This window comes from Manis javanica, chromosome 6 (genome assembly GCF_040802235.1).
Source record: "Manis javanica isolate MJ-LG chromosome 6, MJ_LKY, whole genome shotgun sequence".
Taxonomy (NCBI): Eukaryota; Metazoa; Chordata; class Mammalia; order Pholidota; family Manidae; genus Manis; species Manis javanica.
Genome location: NC_133161.1, coordinates 97,431,412 through 97,455,464, shown reverse-complemented (window position 1 = coordinate 97,455,464; position 24,053 = coordinate 97,431,412). Strand labels below are relative to the sequence as shown.

At 39.6% G+C, this 24,053-nt stretch overlaps 1 protein-coding gene across 3 annotated transcripts in view; it reads right to left on the bottom strand.

Moving 5' to 3' along the window:
- Nucleotides 1-1,221: 1,221 nt before the first annotated feature.
- BLVRA (biliverdin reductase A) overlaps nucleotides 1,222-24,053 on the bottom strand; it is a 74,596-nt gene continuing 51,764 nt past the window's right edge. For all 3 annotated transcript variants that reach the window (XM_037003139.2, XM_017657463.3, XM_073239111.1), the window contains 3 exons: nucleotides 11,878-11,985; nucleotides 9,800-9,971; nucleotides 1,222-1,587 (listed from right to left, as the gene is read on the bottom strand). In XM_037003139.2, coding sequence (XP_036859034.1) covers nucleotides 1,329-1,587; nucleotides 9,800-9,971; nucleotides 11,878-11,985 — 539 coding nt within the window. In that variant the 3' untranslated portion in view covers nucleotides 1,222-1,328. The remainder of the gene's footprint in view (nucleotides 1,588-9,799; nucleotides 9,972-11,877; nucleotides 11,986-24,053) is intronic.

Genomic DNA, 24,053 nt, shown 5'->3' with positions numbered 1-24,053 from the left:
ATATTCCCTGGGCTCAAGGGGCATTTGATATGGATAATAAAACAAGAGAACCAATCAACCAATGTTTATTACAAATTGTTTTACATGGCAAATAAAATAATTACCTCAAGGATCTTTTTAGATTTAAGTTAATATATTAACCTGCTTTACCTTGAGGTAGTAGAGTAATAGAGTAATAGAGGTAGAAAGCAGACATTGCCTCCAGTGACTTCACAGCTTCAGAACTGGTTCAACCTCACAATGCCAAGTGGGGAGTAGGCAAAAACTAAGAGAGAGACATTTACAGAAGCAAGAAATCTAACACAAACTTTGAAGAAAATGCAACAGGACAACCATGAAATGAGAGCAGCTTCCTGGGACTCAGCTCTGCCTCAGGGTCTGCAGAATCTTACTCATCATGAGCGATGAGTCTGGACAAGCCAAGGGCTGCGAGTACCAATACACTGGTTGGCTCTCACCCAGATGCCTCCTGTGCGGTCTCCAGTCACATCACCTTCAGGCAGCTGAGTGCTTTACCCAACTGGAAACCTGGCCATCCCACTCCCGTTAAATAACATTGTTCAGCGCCTCTGGACTGCCTAACAAGGAACACTGCACTCCTTCCCCTGGCCTATAGGGCCTTTGGCGATCAGACTGACCCTCTGTCACTCCCTCCTCCAGACCCGATGCTCGGGCAAGAGTTCCCAGGGCACTCATGAACCTGCTTCACTTCCTTCCCTTTGTTCTGCCATGAAAGCCCCCCTTTGACCGTTATGCAGCTAACATATTTAAAATTTGGTTTGGATGTCTTCCCTGAACCCGTCTCCTGATCACCATTTTCCTGTACCTACTACATTATGACTGGTTCCCTTTTGACAGTGAGTTGTTGAAGGCACTAGCTATGTCTTACTCATTTTTAGAATCCCCAGCACCTAGCAGTCACCTGATGGAAGTCTGTGGAAGAAAATAAAATTCCTTAAAGTAGCAAAGAGACTCAAGGCACTATTTTGTGGTGGCTCAGTGTATAAGTAGGGTTTAGAGACTGCTATTTACTTTCTACTACTACTATATGGGTGACTTCAAACAAAATTTTACAATATACTAACAAAAACAAGTCTGATAATATGATAGGGCTGTGGGGACAGTAAATGAAATCAAGCATATAAAGCCTCAACCAAAGTTACTTCTTTCATCCCCACTACATGTGCCCCCACTTCCAAATATCACTCCCAACACAGCTCATTATAATAAGCAAAACCATGTTTAATTGTAAGAAGAGAGACAAAGGTCAACTCTTGATAAAAATCAAACTGCAGTCCCATCTTGGAAGTGCCACGTGCTTCTTTCACTTAGTTCTTTGAGCAGCAGAATTTCTGGATTTCTTCTGCAAGCCACAGGCAGTGCAGGATGCGTTTCCTTTCAGCAGCCAGTTCCTTTTCAGAGAATTGGCCCAAGAGTTTCTGGACAAATATATTTTGGTCTTTCAGGAAAATATTCTTATTGACTCCTACATTGGGCATATTCTCCAGGGACCCAGATTTGAAATGGAAGCTTAAATGTCTGTTTCGTTTTAGACCTGGCCCTTTCTCTTCAATCCATGTCAGCAGACTGCAAAGACAAAAGAACCATGTTAGTGGTTACAAGGGAGTGCAAATGGATGCCATCTGGCACCTGAGCACCCGGTAATAGGTCCCCATTTTTTACCCATCTTCCCTGCAGTTGCTGCTCAATATGTGGCTCAGGTGACATCCTGACCTCCACCAGTCTGCCAAAGGCCAAAGGCCAAGGGTGATCATTTCCAATCTACCTGCCAAAGTCTTATTTAATTTTGCCATCAAGCATCAGAGGATTTCATTCAATGATTTTTATGTGAACACCAGTTTTTTTTAAGGAGTTTTTACTCTGAGTCCGTCTAGGGGACCCAGATATGGGCTACAGGAAAGCCATGAACCACCAGAGAATGCTTCCAGGTGTATGTGCACATTTATGGGAAAGAGTTCTTAAGAGTTCTATCATCACATTCTCAAATGAGTCTATGGCCCCAAACACAGGACAGAAAATAACTCACTATTCCTGCCGATGAACAAAGCATCTGTTTCCATTTCAAATATGCCCCCTAGGCAAAAGTCACCCAGATAGTAAATAATCCCTAAAGCCACCTGTACACAGCAATATAAGCTTACCTCAAGAAACAAGAACAATCCTAACTAAACAGTCTAAACTAATTAAAGAAACTAGAAAAAGAACATATGAAACCCTAAGTTAGTATAAGGAGGAGCATAATATAGATCAGACAGAAAAAAATAAAACAAAGAACACTACAGAAAAAAAAATCAATGTAACCAACAGCTGGTTCTTTGAGAAGTTAAAAAAAACAAAACAAAAAAACCTCTAGCCAGATTTATCAAGAAAAAAAGAGACACAAATAAATAAAATGAGTAATGAAAAGGGAATAGTTAACTAGCACCACAGAAATAAGAAGAATTATTAGAGAATTCTATGAAAAATTATATGCCAATAAATTGGGCAACCTAGAAGAGACAAATTCCTAGAAAAGTACAACCTTCCAAGACTGCCCCAGGAAGAAGGAAAATCTGAACAGATCAATTAACAGTAATGAATTGAACTGGTAATAAAAAAATCTCAACAAATAAAAGTTCAGGATGAGATGGCTTCACAGCTGAATTCTACCAAACATTTAAGGAAGAGCTAATACCCATCCTTCTCAAAGTACTCCAGAAAGTAAAAGAGGAGGGAATACATCCGAATTCATTCTATGAGGCCAGCATCACTCATACCAAAAGTCAACAAACACACTACAAAAAAAAGAAAATTTTAGATTTTTGAAGATAGATGTAAAAATCCTCAGTGAAATATTAGCAAATCCAATTCAAAAATACATAAAAAGGATCATCCATCACAATCAAGGGAGATTTATTCCAGGGATGCAAGGATGATACAATACTTGTAAATATCAATCAATGTGATAAACCGCACTAATAAAAAAGGGATAAAAACCATATGATCATCTCAACAGATGCTGAAAAAGCATTTGACAAAATTCATATTCCATTCCTCATAAAAACTCTTAACAAAGTGGGTACAGAGAGAAAGTATCTCATATATTTTGAGGCCATATATGATAAACATCATACTCAATGGAGAAAAGTTGAGAGCTTTTCCTCTAAGATCAGGAACAAGACAAGGAGGTCCACTCTCACCATTTTTATTCAAACAAGGTACTGTAAGTCCTAGCCATTGCAATCAGACAAGATAAAGAGATAAAAGGCATCCAAATTGGAAAGGAAAAACTAAAACTGTCACTCTTTGCAGATGACATATACAATATATAGAAAACCCTAAAGATTCCATACATAAATACACACAAACTATTAAAACTAATAACTGGACTCAGCAAAGTTGCAGGATACAAAATTAAAACACAAAAATCTGCTGCATTCCTATATACTATCTACAAACCAGCATAAAGAGAAATCAGGAAAACAATTCCACTTCCACTTGCATCAAAAAGAATAAAATACCTAGGAATAAACCTACCCAAGGAGGTAAAAAGACCAGTACTCTGAAAATTATAAGACACTCATGAGAGAAATTAAAGAAGACACAAATAAATGTAAATCTATCTCATGCTCATGGATAGGGAGAATTTATACTGTTAAAATGGTCATACTGCCCAAAGCAATCACAAATTCAATACAATCCCCATCATTACCAATGGCATTTTTCAGTGAACTAGAGCAAATCCTAAAATTTATAAAGAACCACCAAAGATGCCAAATAGCCAAAGCAACCTTCAGAAAGAACAAAGCTGAGAGTATCACCCTCCCTGACAGTATCACCTTACATACTGTACTGAGAGTATAGTGTTTAAGCTATACCACAAAACTACAGTAATCAAATAGTATGGTACTGGCACAAGAACAGACCCATAGATCAATGAAACAGAATAGAGAGCCCAGCCATAAACCCACACATATATGGTCAATTGGTCAATTAATATATGATAAAGGAGCCTGAATATACAATGAGGAAAACATGTCTCTTCAGTAAGTGGTGTTAGGAAAACTGGACAGCTAAATGCAAGAGAATGAAACTGGATCACTGTCTAACTCCATACACAAAAGTAAACTCGAAATGGATCAAAGACTTCATTGTAAGACATGAAACCATAAAACTCTTAGAAGAAAACATAGACAAAAATCTCTTGAACATAGAAGCAGGAGCAATTTTTCCTAGACACATTTCCTTGAGCAAGGGAAACAAAATATAAAATGACAAGTAGGACTACATTAAACTGAAAAGCTTCTGTACAGCAAAGGGCACCAACAACAGAACAAAAATGCATCATACGGTATGAAAGAATATATTTGTAAATGATTTATCCAACAAGAGATTAACATCCAAAGTATATAAAGAACTCATATGCCAGAACACTAAAAAAACAAATAACCCAATTAAAAAATGAGCAGAAGACCTGAACAGACATTTCTCCAAAAATATATAAATGGCCAACAAGCACATGAAAAGATGCTCCAAATCACTTACCAGGCAAATGCAAATCAAAACCACAATGAGGTATCACCTCACACCAGTTAGAATTACCACTATCCAAAAGAAGAAATAAGGAGTGCAGGAGAGGATGTGGAGAAAAGGAAACCCTCCTACACTGTTGGTGGGAATGTGAATTGATGCAGCCACTGTGAAAAGCAGTATGGAGCTTCCTCAAAAAACTAAAAATAGAAATTTCACATGACCCAGTAATTCCATTTCTAGGAATTTCCCCAAAGAAAACAAAGTCCCTGATTTGAAAAGATATATGCACCCCAGTTTATTGCCACGTTATTTACAATGGCCAAGATATGGAAGCAATCTAAGTGCCTATCAATAGATGCATGGATAAAGAATGGTGGTATATATACACAATGGAATATTATTCACCCATAAAAAATTAGGAAGTCCTGCCATTTGCAACAACATGGTTAGATCTGGAGGGTATTATGCTCAGTAAAATAAGCCAGATGGAAAAAATAAATACCATATGATTTCACTTATTTGTAGAATCTAAAAATAAAACAAAACAAAATGAACAAAACAGCAGTAGACTCACAGACACTGAGAAGTGACTGGCAGTTACTATGGAAGAAGGGTGGGTAGGTAGGGAATATGAGGGGATAAAGGAGCACAAAAATCTCAATTATAATATAAGTTGGTCATGGGGGTAGGAGGGATAGTACAGTATGAGAATATAGCCAATGGTCCTGTAACATCTTTCTGTGTTCACAGTAACAGCACTAGTTGTAGTGAGCATTTAATAATGTAAGTGTTGAACCACTGTGTTGTACACTTGAATCCAATATTGTGAATCAACTAACTTTAATTTAAAAAAATGTAAAACCTCACTCATATTTATAAGGCTAGAGTTAGCATTCACAAAAATCTATAATCCAAATAGGACAGACTCCACTTGTCTGAAGTCCCTTTCCCTGGGTTTATCTTTCTGTCTTCATAGTAGGTAACAGCTGTTTTGTCTGCTTAATGAAAACAGAGAAAGCTCCTAAGTAGACTTCGACCCAAAGTAAGAAGCTTCATTAAATAATATGACAGGAAAAATATAAAATTTGCATTTTTAACATATTCTGAAAATATAACATTAAGAATTTTTTAAATGAAAAATATCCATAATTCTTTCACCTAAATCAAAGTATCTGGTTTCAGACAACCCTTTCAAATATTTGTGTGTCTATATTTATATGTGTGTCATATATATATGACATGCAAATTGTAATTTTTGATTGTTTTACTCATTTTAAAATATTTTTATGATCCTGTAGACACTGTTATTATGATTTATTGCCTTAATACCACATACAATTGACTATCTAATTCAATATATACTTTTGGCAAATATTTAAGCTCTGTCCAATATAAAATTAGTATTTAAGTATTTAAATTAATATGGATAGTCTGCATTCAACATCATACAGTTCTCCCTACTACTTCTTAGAAAGAAGTCCCAGGAATGAGATGTCTTGGTCCTGGATGTGGAGAAAAGGGAACTACACTGTTGGTGGGAATGGAACAGGGCCCACTTCTCCCTGTCTGTATTTCTTTGCTTTCCCCTCCCTTTTCTTTTATTACAGGGGTGAACCAGGGGCAAAGACAAGGCAAGTTTGCTGAACTGTTGTCTCAGTGACGGAGTTGTCAGCATGAACAGGGGAATGGTTGGATCCTAAGCAGGCAGCCAGACCTCTGGCCCTCTCCCGCCTCCTGCCACCATCCCCTGGATCTCCTCTCTCATCCCCCTGGGCTGCAGAAGGTCAGGCCTGGTACCCGCAGTGAGACCACTGTTGCTGTGAAATGAAGGGAAACAACCTTTTGTTTCTTTGTTCCCTGCCTCCGGAGTGATGGCACATAAGACTTAAGATTTAAGTGTGGGGTACAGGAAAAGGGTCCAAGCAGGTCACTTAAGATTGTTTTGGGTGTTGTAGGAAGCTCAGGGCTGCCTCTAACCCAGATAAAAAAGTTCTTCCCTTCAGCTAACCTAGCTTGCCAAGACCTAGGAAGTGTGGAGTGAATATTTAAGAGGTAAAGATCTTAAGTACATAAATGCAAAGCCACGCCAATACCCATACATGCAGGATGGTATCAGAAGAGATGGTGATAGAAAAACTCCCATTTTGTGGCCCTATCTGCTAACTATGTGAAAAGTCACACGGTTCTTCAATCACACATTTAAGCAGGATACTGCCACTGATACTTGACTACCCACTGGAAGGAGCAGAACTGAGGACAGGACCTGGTCCACTGATGCTCTGGGCTTGGACAACACTTAGTTTCAGACATCCCAACCGAAAACACCAGCTTGAATTCAGATAGCTACTGTGCTCCACCTCTTTGTGAAAACCTTCATTTGCAAACATTTGCATTTGTCAACCTGAGAACCATCTGCAAAAATGCTTTGTACTTCTTGCCTTCTACAGGAAGGTGTACAACCCCACCTGCATCCCTGCCATCAGCATGTGTCTGCAAGCATGGTGGAGGTGCTGACTTTCTACCAGTGTTTTCCCCCCAGCCCTGAGGGATGAGCAGGCAGGGGTGCACACAGCTTTGGCACCACTCCTGCCAAATAGCGTCAACAGGAGAGTTGAAACTTGAGCCTCTCCTTTAGACTGTCTGTCCACATAGAATTTGGATAGAAAAAGGGTTCTAAAGCTTATTTTTACAAAGCTTGAAAGCTGCTGGCAAAATGGAAAGAACATGGGCTTGGGAGTAAGTTGCACTAGGGTTTCCTGGATAATTCTGGGACCTGAGGCCAATGACACCTACCTCACTGGCAGGAGAGGACTATGTTAATAAGGTGAAATCTAGCTGTGGTGTGTCCTCCATGATGTTCCTTCCTGGTGCCCTTCCTGTGCATTTCTGGGGAGAAAGGGTGACAATCTGGGGACTGGACACAGTCTAAGTGTGATTCTTACACAACCACTCATCAGTTCTATGCTCTTGGTAAGTTTCTTAACCTCTTTGAGCCTCAGTTTCCTAGATGTTAATAATAATGCTTAATTGTGTAAGATTATATGAGAGAACCGTTATAAAAGGACTGAGCACATAGGAAACACTCAATAAACATTAGCTAAAACTAGCACCTATATAACAGGATTTCCAGTAATGCTAATACTTTCATTGTGACCTTTCAAAATCATGCTTTCCCATCTCCTACAGTGGTCCTGCTCCATTCTGCTGTTTGAAGGTAGCTAGTAAGAAATTGTGTCTGGAAACAACTGGCAGAATCTCTTAATGTGGAGGAACAAGTCCTGGGAAGACATCCACTTACAGCTGAAATAAAATCTGGCCTGCTGACTGAGATAAGCTTTGGGGGAAAGAGAGGAGAGGCCCACAGATCCCAAAGCCCTCATCCCAGGCACAGTCAGACACCAGGGCTGCATTCACAGGGTAAGATGGCTTTTCCCCTTCACACAGCATACTATGCCCTGGGGCATGAAAGCCAGGCAGGGACCAATCTGCTTCAAATGCTTCAAAAAGAGGAGCAGTTCAGCAAATCTTCTATTCTGGAAAGTCATTAAAATGGTTCATGTGTGAATCAATTCCAGCCCATACGTGAAAAATTCATATTCAAGTTAGGCAAAGAATCTAGGCAACAGTAGTTAACTTAGTAAACTAGTAAACTGAGGTGTTCAAACAACTAACAGTTTTCGCTTAAGACTCAAACTTTTAAAAATAAATTTTCACAATCAAAAAGTGGGTCTAACTTTTTCAAAAAAAGTAATTCTCATGGCTAGTTTTTTTCTAAAATTTTTGAGGTATGATTTACATATAACATATTAGCTTCAGCCCATGACTAATTTTAAAAGCTCATGGTACAGCCTTTAAAACATTACAGAATATAGTAACAAAGATGAGTATTAATGCTACTTATTCACTGCTTTACTTAATCCTGAATAAAGGTAAATGTGAGGTTTTCCACATAGTCTGAGCCACCTAAGAAAAATTCTCATGTCTTTCCATATAGCATAGAATCTTAAGAGTTGGAGGGAATGCAAATTGTCAGGATGTTTCCTCCACCTCAATTTCCTAATCAGCAAAAATAAATAATGATAATAAATACAGTGCTTTATCTATGTTGGGGTGGGGATGTGAGGTTAAAAATGCAATTTGTGAAAAGGAAAGTGTTATATGAATTTAAAAGGTTATAGGATTTGCCATCTGTCTCAAGCTCTCACCTGATGATTGCCTCCCCTTTGCAAAGAGTCAGGGTCTGTTTCCCTCCCTTTCTGTTTCCTAACTCCTACTCAAACTCAAAGACTGAGCGCAGCACCTCATCCTCTGATAAATGTGGTCCGACCTTTCCAGGGTCCCATGCCCTGCGCTCCTGCAGCACCCTGAGCTCCCTTTGGCTCTGAACAGACGGGGCCGTGCCAATCTGCGGACAGGGCTGACCACGGCTGTGACCCCAACACTCACACGCTAGTGTCAGAGGCAGGAACACGACCACTACCACTCCACATGCCACACACCCAGCTCTGCATCGTTTACCTTCATTTGCATCCTCCGCCCTCCCTAGCAGAGGGAACTCCTCTAAATGCGTGTGGATCAGGCCTCCTTCAGGGACCCAATCTTTTCTTATGGCAAATACCAATGGTCTGTCTCTTACTAACAACAGACCCATATGTATGGAAACACCTATAGAAACATTCTAAAACCCTTGCTGTTTTAAATATTTTACAAAGCTCAAATACCTTTCAAGGAAAATTATGAACATGCTTTAAAAAGACTGAGTATGGGAAATAAAGACTCAGAACATTCAGGGAAACAGTATGACACTACAATAAAGCTGACAGACAAAGAAACTGAAATTTTGGTCACACAGAGTAATGACTACTGTGGTAAAAAAAAAAAAGGGTAAATAGGTGGTAGTTGTATGACTGTTCACTGCAAAATTCTTTCAACTTCAGCATATGCCTGCAACTATCTAAATAAAATGTTGGAAAAAAAATCAGGACACAAGGTAACCGGATTTCTGTTATGACATTTGTTATGCTCACTTGTGTCACTTTAGACCAGCTGCTCAAAATCCGTACACTTCTATTTACTTCCTGGCAAAGGGGCTCCTGTTTGTCTTATTTACCTTACTGGGCCACTGTAAGGGAGGGCCCAGCCCCTGTTCTGTCTGCTCAGAAGCAGTCAGCCCTCCTGGAGGGGGTGAGGGTCTCCCTCCAGATGCACCCCTGTGAGCATGTGAGGATGTCCCTAAGTTTCCTTCTCATGGCTTCTCATGACCTACCTTTTGTTCTCCGTCTCCAGGCACACAGTCATTTTCATATACTGATCTTCTTTTCGCTCTTCCAACGTGGCAGACACAAAAGAAAGCTCCCCAAAGAGGGAGACCAGCCAGGTCAGCCGAGAAATGCCACTGAATGCAGGGAAGCCAAACCGCTCTTCTTCCAGTGGGCCAGCTGTGGGGAATCACAAACACGTGGGAACCAGGAAGGAAGGCCTGCGGGCTGGAAGTCAGAGTGGGTGCAGGGTGGGTAAGATGGGGTGAAGAGATGTGGCTGGGTGCTCAGGACGACACAACCCCACCTTCCAGGAGGGGGGTGTGTATGCAAGGTGACCAACAACGCTGAGAAAACTCAGGTGCCAGATATAAGGCACCCCCTTTCTTCTTGTTTATTTAATTCAGTTTTGTGAGGAAAATAAAAGATTTTATTAGAAACAGTCTACCTAGCCCACAGGATTATACAAACGTTTCAGGCTTCTAATAAATGTTTATGTGTGTGTTGGTATATGTAAACATACATACACACACACACATATATATACACACACATACATGTGTATCCTCAGTTAATGATTTAGAGGTACCTTGTAAAAGAATACTCAAGGTATTTTAGCCCTTCAAGCCTATATTTCTATAAATATCACATAACTGTGCAGGCAGCAATAGGATGAGGCCATCATGATAGCAAAGAAAACAGTAATACATAAACTATGTTAGTATCAAGGAAATTGATAGGGTGTTAAGTGTTTTCTTAAACTTCATGATCTCAGGTACAAAAGAGGACCTGTGTGAGAAATGTTTGGTCAACATACTGATCACCACTGTTCTCAGCCCAAATTTAAATGACTTCATACCTATAACATTGCTCTATAAGCCAAGGATTTCTTATAACTTTGCTATTGACTTAAAGCAGTTCAAAATTATAGGTACGTTCTAAAAATATATAATGCTATGAGTAAAAGCAAACAAAAATGAGAAGTTTCACAGAACACACAGTTTGGAATCTCAAGGACCTAAGGATCAAACTTCCTAAAGAAAGGTCCCTCTGGGATACCGTCTGCTCCTGCTCTTCAGAGAGGATGGAGCGGCCGTCAGAAGTTTGAGAGACAGTCTGAGGTCTGAGCTCCACTCTGGCTCTGCCATGGACCTGCTTTGTCAGCTTTACAAAACTACTCACATCTGAGATTATTTTTTCCCTAATATCATGGGGGTGATAAATGCCCATGAAATATCATTATCATATGAATGACATGAAGTAATGCATGTCACACATTTAGCAGTTTCTTGTACAGATTAATGGTTGTTATTATTTGTTGCCATGACTCTCAGTTTATCACATTTTTAATTGAAGATGGATTTTGAAATGAGGTTCCACTGTGTTTTCTGGAAACTCATCAAGAGATGAATGGTTTCACCACTTAACAATGCCTGGCCATGCCAGGGTTTCCCTTTTGTAATGAAAGCCCACAGGAAAGGTGGCCCCGGGTGCAGCCAGATAAGGAGTCCATCCAAGACTGACCACATGAGCAGGAGCCTCCAGGAGATTCACTGCCCACTGCTAACGCAGCTGCTCGAAGAATGACCAACATTAACTAAATAACTGAATACATGGTAGATCAAATATTCTGGCCAAAGTCAAAGTCCTTATGACTTGGTGGAGGAAGAAAGGGGCTTATGCATATTCTATCTGCCTCACAAAGAGAAGTATAAAAATGTGTTCTACTACAAGAAACCTCTCCGTCCTTTTTTGAAAAGGAGGTTTCATTTTCAACCTCCTGTGAAAAAAATAATCACCAAGTTGCTAAGATTTAATGAGGGAAAAATCTACCTAATAAATTGGGACAGCAGCGTTTAATGTGTTTGAGATTTCTAACGTACTTTTTACCCAAGGCCTGCAAAACAATTGTATCTCATCTGAAGAAGGAAAAATAGGTATTTTTATTATTCATGGAAGCATGGGAAGATGGAATTAGGCTGGTCCTCAGTCAGAGAGGCTGACATCCTAGAGAGCTAGGAAGAAATGTGGTTAGCCTTCCAGCCTCACCAGCTGCACCAGACCTGGGATCCCCCCTAAAACTGACCTGTGAAGAGAAGAGACCCTTTCAGCAGGTCTTTCCCCACCACTTCTTTTTTCAGGAATGCAAACTCCTCCATCAAGAGTTCAACATGCTCCTCATGCAAGACTTTCCCTGTCAGGACAAAAATGGAGTGAAAAGGGCAGTCATTATCAATGCAGACAGCTGTGCATTGCAGAGTCTACGACTGTCTTCCTCCAGCACAGATGGACACAGACCTCAGAATCCACCATGGGAACCACTACGTCCTTACACATCCCCACTGAGGGTGGTGCTGCTGCTAAGTCTACAACAGAAATAGTAAGCAAGATGGTAAACACCTGCTCCAAAGGGAAGATGAGATCAGGAAGTGTCTGCCAGCCAGCCGAGAGCTAACTTTTATTCTAGACAGAAGGGGGCAGTGTAGCCAAAAAAATCTAAGAAACCTTTATAGAGGAACCTCTATATTGAGAAACACACAGAAGAAAATGGCTGCTCAGGACTAAAGGAAAGGAGCTCAAAGTAGGCTCTTCATTTCAAAGAACTGAAGAACGAGGTGACTTTTCAAAAATATCCAGGTTGGAGAGAGGATAAAACCTTAACATTCATAAGTAAGATTTTAGATTCTAAAAGCAATCTGTTAAAAACTTTTCTTTTGGTGACTTTTTCCCATTTAGGCCAGAAGTTTCGTAAAATACCAGAACTACTTTTCTGCCTTGGTAGTTCTTTATTTTAAGCTAGTCTCACAAGCCTATTTTTTCCATATGTTTCCCCCATATATTTACCAACTTCTTTAGGTCCACAAAACAAAAACAAAAACTTAGAAAAACAATGCACAATAAAACTTTTTTGTTCAAGTATGTTTTAATTTTTCCCTCATATTTTGTTTGGGGATCTCTATGGCTTATTTATTACTCATTATAGCTTGTACCCTTTAAAGTCATCAATCGTATCCCCTCTTCTCACCCCCTGGTAATCACCATTTTATTCTTTTTTACAGGTTTCAATACTTTAGATTCCACATAGAAGTGATATGATATAGTACTTGTCTTTCTGTCTGACCTATCTGCTTAGCATAATGTGCTCAGGGTCCATTCATTTTGTTGCAAATGGCAGGATATCTCCCTTTCTCATGGCTAAATAATATTCCATTGTATATATTTCACATCCATCTTTTTTTGTCCACTCATCTATTCATGGACTTCTGGACTGTTTCCATACCATGGTTATTGTGAGCAATGCTGCGATAAACATGAGAGTTCATGTATCTTGTCAAAATACTGTTTTCATTTCCTTTGAGTATATACCCAGAAGTAGAATTGATGGATAGTATAGCGAATCTGTTTTTAATATTTTGAGGAACCTCCATATTGTTTTGTATAGTAGCTGAACCAACATATACTCCCACCAGCAATTTATAAAAGTTCCCTTTTCACCACATCCTCACCAGAACCTAATGTCTCCTGCCCTCTTGATGACAGCCATTCTAACAGATGTGAGGTGGTATCTCATTGTGGTTTTGATTTGTATTCTCTGCTTATGAGTGACACTGAGCACCTGTTCATGTACCTGTGGCCATTTTGATGTCCTCTTCGGAAAAACACCTAAGAACTACTTCGTGATGAAGTGTAAAGTGTGATTATGATGGACAGTTTCACTGAAACACAGACAGAAATCTGGGCCACTGGAAGATGCTCCTGGGACACTGGTCATTGCTTAACCCAGATTCATAAACAACACTGCACAATGTTGGGCAGGCAGGTTGCCTGAGTCTCCAGGAAGTCAGGTGTGTGGGAGGCTGGATTCCCTCCACTCACTCCCAAGCCCATGAATATAGCAAACAAAACTTCTTACTATAAGTAGAGCTTCTTTCCTATGGGTGGTTTTGCTCACATCTGGACGCCTATCAGGGGATACTGGGCATTGGGGAAGCTGGGCCATATCACAGACCATGATGTGTTCTCTATAGCACTGTTTCCTTATTTCCATTTCAGTAGTTTCATATCCATGGTCAGGAAAGAAACTATGTATTTCAGCTGCATCTTTGCTTGTTTTTCCTTGAGTGAAGTAAGGCTCAACTGTGATAAACACACATGGCAACCACAATATACATATACACACATGCATGCACACAAATTCATACACATGTATTCCCAGATCTCTTCACTGAAAGGACTTAGCAGAGATACATCAAAAGCAATGAGCAAACCCAGCAAACAAATCTTGACATCAAAATACCATTTATTGCACTTTGATAGGAATGTAAATTGGTCAGCTGTTATGGAAACTTGCATGGAGTTTCCCCCAAAATATTAAAATCGTAACTACCATATGGTCCATCAATTCCACTTCTGGTATACACACAAAGGAAATGAAAACAGGATTTTAGCAAGCTATATGCATTCCCATGTTCACTGCAGCTTCATTCCAGAAAAACAACCTAAGTGTCTATCAACAAATGGATGGATGAAGAAAATGTACTATATATGCACAATGGAATATTATTCAGCTATGAAAAAGAAGGTAATCTTGCCATTTATGACAATAAGGGTGGGCCTTGAGAGCATTACGCTAAGTGAAATAAGTCAGAGAGAGAAAGACAAATACTATATGATCTTACTTATATGTGGAATCAAAAAAAAAAGCAAACCTCAAAGATAGAGAAAACAGACTGGTGGCTAGCTGTCAGATATAGAGGTAGTAGATGGGCATAGTAGGTTCAGTGATCAAAATGTACAAACTTTCAGGTGTAAAATAAATAAGTCCTGGGGATGTAATGCACAGCATGTTGAGTATAGTTAGTATTGCATTGTATATTTGAAAGTTGCTGAGAGTAGATCTAGTAGAACTTAAAAGTACTTATCACAAGAAAAAAATCTGTAACTATGTGGTGATGGGTGTTAACTAAACTTGTGGTGATCATTTTGTTACAAATATGGAGCCATCATGCTGTATACCTGAAACTAATAAAATGTTATATGTCAATTATATCTCAATTTCTAAAAATGTTTTTTAAAATACCATTCACCACTAAATGAACCAGGGCTCCTTGGAGAAATGGCTAATTATAAAGCAGAGGCAGAAAAAGCATAACATAAACCATTTTGTGCTGCAAAGCAAAGAAGCACTCAAAAAATTACAAATATAACAAAACATGAAAGACAGCGTGAAGAGGACCCCACTGACCAAACAGGAAACAATTTAACATCAAAGTAAATAATGAAAATGGATTATAATCTACTGCATGAAAAAAGGAAGCCAGGAATCCGTACTGACATAAATTAATAAGTGAATAATGAGAAAGTGTGACAAATAATAGACACTAGCAAGTTTCAAACTACCTCCCCACAAAATAACCATCAGTTACAAAGGGGAAAAATGTAACCTGAAGTGGAGAAACCTGGCAAATACTACGTTAATCAAATAATATTAATAATGGATGAAGTAAACTGGATGCCTTAGGAAAACATTTCTTAGGAAACTATTTCACTTAGGAAAACAGCACTAGCTCTACATTTCTATCAAAGATGCACAGCCTTGAATCTAACCATGAAGAAACATTAGACAACCCCAAATTTAGAACATTCTATAAAATAACTAGTCTGTAATCTTCCTAAAAACCAAGGAAAAACTGAAGAGTTGTCCAGACTAAAAGTGATTATGTCAATCAAAGACAATATATGATTCTCAACTAAATCCCTTTGCTATAAAGATTATTCCTGTTCTACAGGAATTGGGTCTGAAGATTATATTATAGTATCAAAATTCATTTCCTCCTATTTTTTTCATTTTTTTTAAGTTGAGGAGCAACTGACAAATACAATTGTACATATGTAAAGTGAGAACATGTTGATCTGCTAAACATATACATTGTGGAATGACTACCAAGAACAAAATACTTAACACATCCATCACCTCACATAGTTTCCTCTTTTTGTGTGTCTGTGATGAGAATCCTGAAGATCTATTCTCAGCACTTTCGAACACACAATACCAATTACTAAGTAAGTCACCATGCTATACATTAGATCCTCAGGACTTACTTTTCATATAGTGGAAAATGTACTCCCTTTGATCTACATTGCCCTGTTTCCTCTCCCCTTTCTCCCCAAGTCCCAGGAAGCTGCCACTCTAATCTGTTTCCATAAAATTGGCTTCTTTTTCCTTTCCACCTATAAGTGAAACTGTACAGTATTTGTCTCTGTCTGGCTTACTTCACTTAGATTAATGTGCTCTAGATTCATTCACATTGTTGCAAATGGCAGCATTTCCTTTTTCATGGCTGGATAACATTCCATTGTGTAAATATGTACCACGTTTCTTTATCCTTCCATCTGCTGAAGGACATTAGGTTGTTTCCATGTGTTAGCTATTGTGAATAATGCTGCAGTAAACATGCATATGCACATACCTCCTTGATATACTGATTTCAACTCCTTCAGATATATACCCAGGAGAGGAACTGCTAGATCATGGACCCTATCATGTGGTAGTTCTATATTTAGTTTTTTGAAGACCTGAATACTGATTTCCATTTTGGCTGTACCAATTTATATTCCAACAATAGCACATCAGAGCTGTTGAAGCTCTTTATTGAATTTTTAATTTCAGCCAATGTATTCTTCAACTCCAGAATTTGTTGGTTTCTTTCTTATGATACCTGTCTTTGTTGAACTTCTCATTTCATTCATGCATTGCTTTACTGAGTTTGTTGTCTGTGTTTTCCTGAATCATGCTGAGCTTACTTAAAATAATTATTTTGAATTCTTTTTCAGGTAATTTGTAGATCTCCATTACTTCAAAGTCAGTTACTGGAAAACTATTGTGTTCCTCTGGCGGTGTCATGTTTCTTCAGTTTTCTGTATTTCTGATGGCTTTGCATTGATGTCTGTGCATCAAAGGAGCAGTTACCTCTCCAGCCTTTCAGATCGGCTTTGGTGGAAAAACAGTCCCCTGAAGGTTGTTGCAAGGGTGCCTGCTGTAGGGATGCAGTATTTGGCTCCTAAGGCACAGTGGCAGTCTCTGTACAGCCCTATCAACTGAGGCCAACATCGGGGCAGACTGTGGGGCCTAGGCTGTTGAGGTCCTGCAGGTGGCAGTCACAGCTAGGGTTCTTAGGTCCTCAGAGACAAAAGCTGATGGGGCCCTCCTTTCTCCTTCATGGCCCACAGGAGGAAGCTCTGCTTGAGGGGATCCTTCTTGGCACCTGGTCTGGCAAGCTAGCACTCAGAGCAGTAGAGCTGGTGCTGAGATCAAGAGCACACAGGCACCACAGTTCCTGGGTCCTGGTATGTAAGTGCACCTGCTATGGCAGTGGCCCTGGTTTCAAAGGTGTGGACATGTACAGATTCCTATGGGATCGGGCTGTGGGTCTCAGGCAGAGGGGAGCACCCAGTAGCAGCATGGGCCCTGGCACAGTAGACTACAGTGGCGGCCTAGGCTCCGAGAGCAGGGGCAATAGTAGCACACACTATAGGTGGTGTGTCAAAGTCCCAACTCTGGCCCCAGGAACAGTCACAGCTATCCGTGGCATGTCCCCAGGGTTGGCCCACTAAAGCCACATATTGGGACTCAGGGAACAGGGCTCAGAGCAGCAGCATGAGGACCCAATGATGATGGGCCAGAGCCATGACCTGGGATCCAGAAGGTGGGACTCAGCAGTGGCAGCCTGGCCCAGCAACAGAGGTCAAGGCATGACCTAGGACCCAGGGAGGCAGGTCACAGAGCAGCGATGGCTGCCCTGGCAGTGGTGGGACAAAGCTGTGATCCAGGCCCAGGAGTGGTGCACAGAGGAGCAGCAGCTCCACTGCCATGTACGACACGGTGTGTGGCACCCCATCCCAGGAAGCAGCACACAGCAAGGGCTGGGCCCCTGGGTTAGGTCTCACTGTAGCAACAGCCTGGTGGGGAGCAGAGCGGGGTAAGTTCATCAGCAGGGCTGCCCAGCAGCTCCACCAGCTTGGCTCAGCCCTGGCAAAGACTGGGAGTCCTTGACGGGAAAGGCTGCAAACATCCGCAGCAGCGAGGCTTGCTCAGTCCTCCCGCTCTCCTTTGTCCTGTGGGGTGAAATTCCTCTAAGGGGATCCAGCCTGACACTGAGTGGCCCTGGGATGAGGTGACTCAAGTAAAATGCTTCCTACACTTTTATATGCAGCTGTCCTCAGTTTTACGCTCCAAGAGATTTTGATGCTATTTTTGACATGGCCCAGGGATTTTCCTGATTTTCACTGGTTTATAGTTGTTTGTTTATTGTTCTGGTTGTTTTTGTGGCGGAGAATAGCATTGGGACCTCTTAGCCCTCCACCTTGCTGTTATCTCCCAATTTCATGATTTTGATGGTTGTATGTGGTTACAAAGAGAATGTTTTTATTTCCAGGATATACACACAACAGTATTGAGGATCAGGTTGGCAACTTCCTCTCAAATGATTCAGACAAAATAGTTCTTTGTACTATGCTTACAACTCTTCTATAAGTTTGAGAACTAAACTAACAGCTATAGCAACAAAAATATGAGGGCCACCCAGAAACAGTAATAGATTATGAAAAAAGAGATAACTTCTTAGGAGAAAATAAAAAGGCAACCTGTAATTAATACACTGGAATTCCCAGCTTATTCATTTCTTCAAACATATTTCCATAGCTTCCTGACATAAGGTATATATATGACATTCTCAAAGAAGCATGTTTGATGTCATCTTTCAAAATAGGGTATTTCATCTACCATAGGAGTAATGAGTATTGTTTCATTTCAGGGGAAATATCAGAGGCAATAAAAATATTCACGGTCCTATTTACCAAAAAGAACCACTACTAAGATGTTAGCACATTTCCTTCTTGTCATTCTGCTGTGAACTCTTCTTCATGGTAGTGCTTGTATGGTAGAAACAAAATTATATTTATACTTATGTTTTAAGTATAAATATAAATTCATGCGATCATAGAAAATTGAGAAAATGTGGAAAAGTATAAAGAAAAAAATAAAACCATCCAGAATTCTACCAGTTAATCACTATTACCATTTTCTATTTTTTTTCTTTGCATACATACAATCATGATGCTTATATTGATGTTTTAAGTGACTTAGGAACAGTCTCAGATCCTAAATTAGAAGTAAGATAATAGGTAATCTATGTCACTGTGGAGACAGAAGGGCTGACACAGAAAAGGAGCATTAGGGAACTTTCTGGGTAATAAAAATGTTCTGTATCTCAAGATGGGCTTAAAGAGGGTGGAGTGAGAGGTAAGACAGAAATCTCCTCCCAAAACCACATATAATATGAAAGTATAACAAATACAACTAATCCTGAAAGAACAACAGGAACAAAGGCTGTGACAAACAGCCTACATCTGGGAAAAGAGTAGAAATCATGGAAAAGTGTAAAGTACAAAGCTGTGATCTGGCAGGACCCAAGCCCTTCCCAACCCCAGCTCATTGGCAGGAGGAAGAGAAATGGAGCAGAGTGGGAAGGGAGTGGAGCCTAAGACTGCTGAACACCCAGCCCTGGAGATCTGCTTAGGAAGCACAAATCTACATTACATGGTACTCTGGAGATTAATGGGGTTGGAAAGCTAAGACAGGTGGAAATACTTAGAGATTGAGATTCCAGCCACTTGTGGAGAACAGGTACCCACAACTGGCCGCTATGGGACAAAAGAAAGGTGAGCACTGTGAGAGACTTCCAATCAGCGACAGGGCTGCTAAAGGAGCAAGGATTCCACACAGCTTGCTGCTCAGGAGAGAGGACACGTAGACAAAATTGTCCCAGCACACTAAGCCCAGCAGGTTGGGTGCTTTCAGGAGCATCAGGAGCTCTATCCCCTTGGCTGACAATGCAGGTCTGAGGCCCCCCACTGTAATACGCAGCCTGCCGATCCTTCCTCCTGGCTGGCACCGCCTTACAAAACTGCTGCCCCCACCATTGTGCCAGGCCAGCCAAAGGGTGGCCCTGCCTACAGCTGCTACAAGCGCATAGCGCAGAAGCTCCTCCTTGCACACTAGGCCCACTAGCCCTTACAGTGGAGGCAGGCACTGCAGCTGGGAAGCAGGAAAGAGTTCTTTCCTCCTGGCAGGCACAAGCACTGCTCACCTGCGACCCCCGCCATCATTCCAGAAGCTGAGCAGCTCCAGAGACTGGAGCTTCTGGGCACTAGAGGATGCCACCTACACCAAGTTATTAATACAAATAAGAAATGACAAAAGAACCTGGTAGAAACCCAAATCCCACAAACACCAGAAAGAGGGCCAAGTGAAACTGAACCCACCTAACTTCTTGGAAAATATTTTAAAATAAAACTCATAAATATGCTCACAGGGCTACAGAAAATTATACAAGACCTCAGGGAGGAATTCAAGAAAGAGATAGAAACTGAAAAACACAGTATCTGAAATGAAACATACAATGGAGGGATTTAAAAACAGGTGAGATAAGGTAGAAGAGACAGTATATGAAATAGAAATCAGAGAACAGGAATACAAAGAAGCTGAGGCACAGAGAGAAAACAGGATCTCTTATTAAGAAAACTGTGTGACCAATCCAAATGGAGATAGTCTCTCAAACCATGGAGGTGCACAGATCTCCCAACACAAGGGACCCAAGGAAGACAATACCAAGACATATAATTAAAAAGACGAGGATCAAGGATAAGGACAGAGTATTAAAAGCAGCCAGACAAAGAAAAGAAGATCACATACAAAGGAAAACCCAACAGGCTATCATCAGACTTCTCAGCAGAAACCATACAGGTCAAAAAGGAGTGACATGATATATTTAATGCAATGAAAAAGAAGGGCCTCAAACCAAGAATACTCTATAAGGAAAGATTATCATTTAGATTTGAAGGAGGGATTAAACAATTTCCAGATAAACAAAAGTTGAGAGAATTTACCTTCCACAAACCATCTTTGCAGTGTATTTTGGAGCGACTGCCATAGATGGAAGTGTTCTGAGGGCTAAATAGATGTCACCAGAGAAAATAAAACCACACTAAAAGATGTACACCAATTAATTACTAAGCAAAAGCAAAATTAAATCAACTGCCCACAAAATCAGTCAAGGGATACACAAAGAGTACAGAATATGATACCTAATATATAAAGAATGGAGGAGGAAAAAAAAAGAACCTTTGACTGTTTGTAATAGCATACAAAGTGAGTTAAATTGGATTGTTAGATAGTAAAGAAGCTACCCTTGAACCTTTGGTAACCACAAATCTAAAGCCTGCAATGGCAAAGAGTAAATACCTATCGGTAATCACCCTAAATACAAATGGTCTGAATGCACCAATAAAAAGACATAGAGTTACCGAATGTATAAAAAGACAAGACCCACCTATAGGCTGCCTACAAGAGACTCACTTCAAACCCAAACATATATACAGACTAAAAATGAAGGGATGGATAAAGGTACTCCATGCAAACAATTGGGAGAAAAAAGCAGGAGTTGCAGTACTTGTATCAGACAAAATAGACTTAAAAACAAAGAAAGCAAACAAGAGACAAAGAAGGACATTACATAATGATACAGGGGTCAGTCCAACAAGAGTCCATAAATATCTATGGACTCAACATAGGAACACCTACATATATGAAACAAATACTAACAGAATTAAAGGGGGAAATAAAATGCAATGCATTCATTTTAGGACACTTTAACACACCACTCACTCCAAAGGACAGATCAACCAAACAGGAAATAAGTAAGGAGACAGAGGCACTGAACAACAAATTAGAACAGATGAACCTAACGGATATCTACAGAACACTCCACCCAAAAGCAGCAGGATACACATTCTTCTCAAATACACATGGAACATTTTCAAGAATAGATCATATACTAGGTCACAAAGAGACTCAGTAAACTCAGAAGGATTGAAATTGTACCAACCGGCTTCTCAGACCACAAAGGTATAAAACTACAAATACTGTGTGCAAAGAAAACAAAAAAGCCAACAAAAAGCCCACAAACACATGGAGGCTTAACAACATGCTTTTAAATAATCAATGGATATGTGACCAAATAAAAACAGAGAACAAACAATATATGGAGAAAAATGAAAACAATAACTAAACATTGCAAAATCTGTGGGATGCAGTGAAGGCTGTGCTAAGAGGGAAGTATATTGCAATACAGGCTTACCTCAGGAAAGAAGAACAATCTCATATGAACAGTCTAAACTCACAATTAATGAAACTAGAAAAAAAAGAACAAATGAGGCCCAGTCAGTAGAAGAAGGGACATAATAAATATCAGAGTAGAAGTAAATAAAATCAAGAAGTATAAAATAATAGAAAAAAATCAATGAAGGCAGGAGCTGGTTCTTCAAGAAAATTAACAAAATAGATAAACCCCTAGCTAGACTTATCAAGAAAAAGAGAGATTCTACACACATAACAGAATTAGAAATGAGAAAGGAAAAATCACTATGGACACCACGGAAATATAAAGAATTATGAGAATAATATGAAAAATTATACGCTAACAAATTAGATAACCTAGAAGAAATGGACTTTTCTAGAAAAATACAATCTTCCAAGCTGATCCAGGAACAAACAGAAAATCTGAACACACCAATTACCAGCAACAAAATTGTACTGGTAATCAAAAGTCTACCTAAGAACAAAATGCCTGGACCAGATGGCTTCATCGCTGAATTTTATCAAACATTTAGTGAAGATCTAATACCAATCCTCTTTAATGTTTTCCAAAAAGTAGAAGAGTAGGGAGTACTTCCAAACTCATTCTATGAGGCCATCCCTACTCTTAATACCAAAACTAGGCAAAGACACCACAAGAAAAGAAAATTACAGAGCAATATGCCTGAATATGCATGCAAGAATACTCAACAAAATATTAGAAAACCGAATTCAAAGATACATCAAAAAGATCATCCATCATGATGAAGTAGTATTTATTCCAGGGATGCAAGGATGGGACAATATTCAAAAATCCATGAACATCACCCACCATATCAATAAAAGACAAAAAACACTTGATCATCTCCATAGATGCTGAAAAAGCATTCAACAAAATTCAACATCCATTCATGATAAAACTCGCAATAAAATGGGTATACAGGACAAGTAACTCAACATAATAAAGGCCATATATAACAAACCCACAGTCAACATCATACTTAACAGTGAAAAGCTGAAAGATTTTCCTTTAAGATCAGGAACAAGACAAGGATGCCCCCTCTCCCCACTTTTCTTCAACATAGTACTGGAGGTCCTAGCCATGGCAATCAGACAATACAAAGAAATAAAATGCATCCAGACTGGTAAGGAAGAAGTTAAAACTGTCACTGTTTGCAGATGACATGATATGGTACATAAAAAACCCTAAAGAATCCACTCCAAAACTACTAGAACTAATAACTAAATTCACTAAAGTTGCAGGGTAAAAAATCAATACACAGAAATCTGTTGTATTCCTATATACTAATGATGAACTAGCAGAAAGAGAAATCAGGAAAACAATTCCATTCCCAATTGCATCAAAGAGAATAAAATACCTAGGACCTAAACCTAACCAAGGAGGTAAAAGACCTATACCCTGAAAGCTACAAGACACTCACAAGAGAAATTAAAGAAGATACCAATGAATGGAAATACATTCTGTGCTCATGGATAGGAAGAATTAATATTTGTCAAACTGGCCATCCTACCTAAAGCAATCCACAGATTAAATGCAATTCCTATCAAAATACCAACAGCATTCCTCAATGAACTGTAACAAATAGTTCTAAAATTCATATGGAACCACAAAGGACTCCACAGAGCCAAAAGCAATCCTGAGAAGAAAGAATAAAACTGGGGGATTATGCTCCCTGATTTCAAGCTCTACTACAAAGCCACAGTAATCAATACAACTTGGTACTGGCACAAGAACAGACCCACACACCAGCAGAAGAGAATAGAGAGCCCAGATATAAACCCAAGCATATGTGGTCAATTAATATACAATAAAGGAGCCATGGATACACAATGAGGAAATGACAGCCTCTTCAACAATGGTATTGGCAAAACCAGACAGCTACCTGGAAGAGAATGAAAGTGAATTATTTTCTAACCCCATATACAGAAGTAAACTCAAAATGAATCAAAGACCTGAATGTAAGTCATGAAACCATAAAACACTTAGAAGAAAACATAGGCAAAAATCTCTTAAATATAAACACAAACAACTTTTTCCTGACGCATCT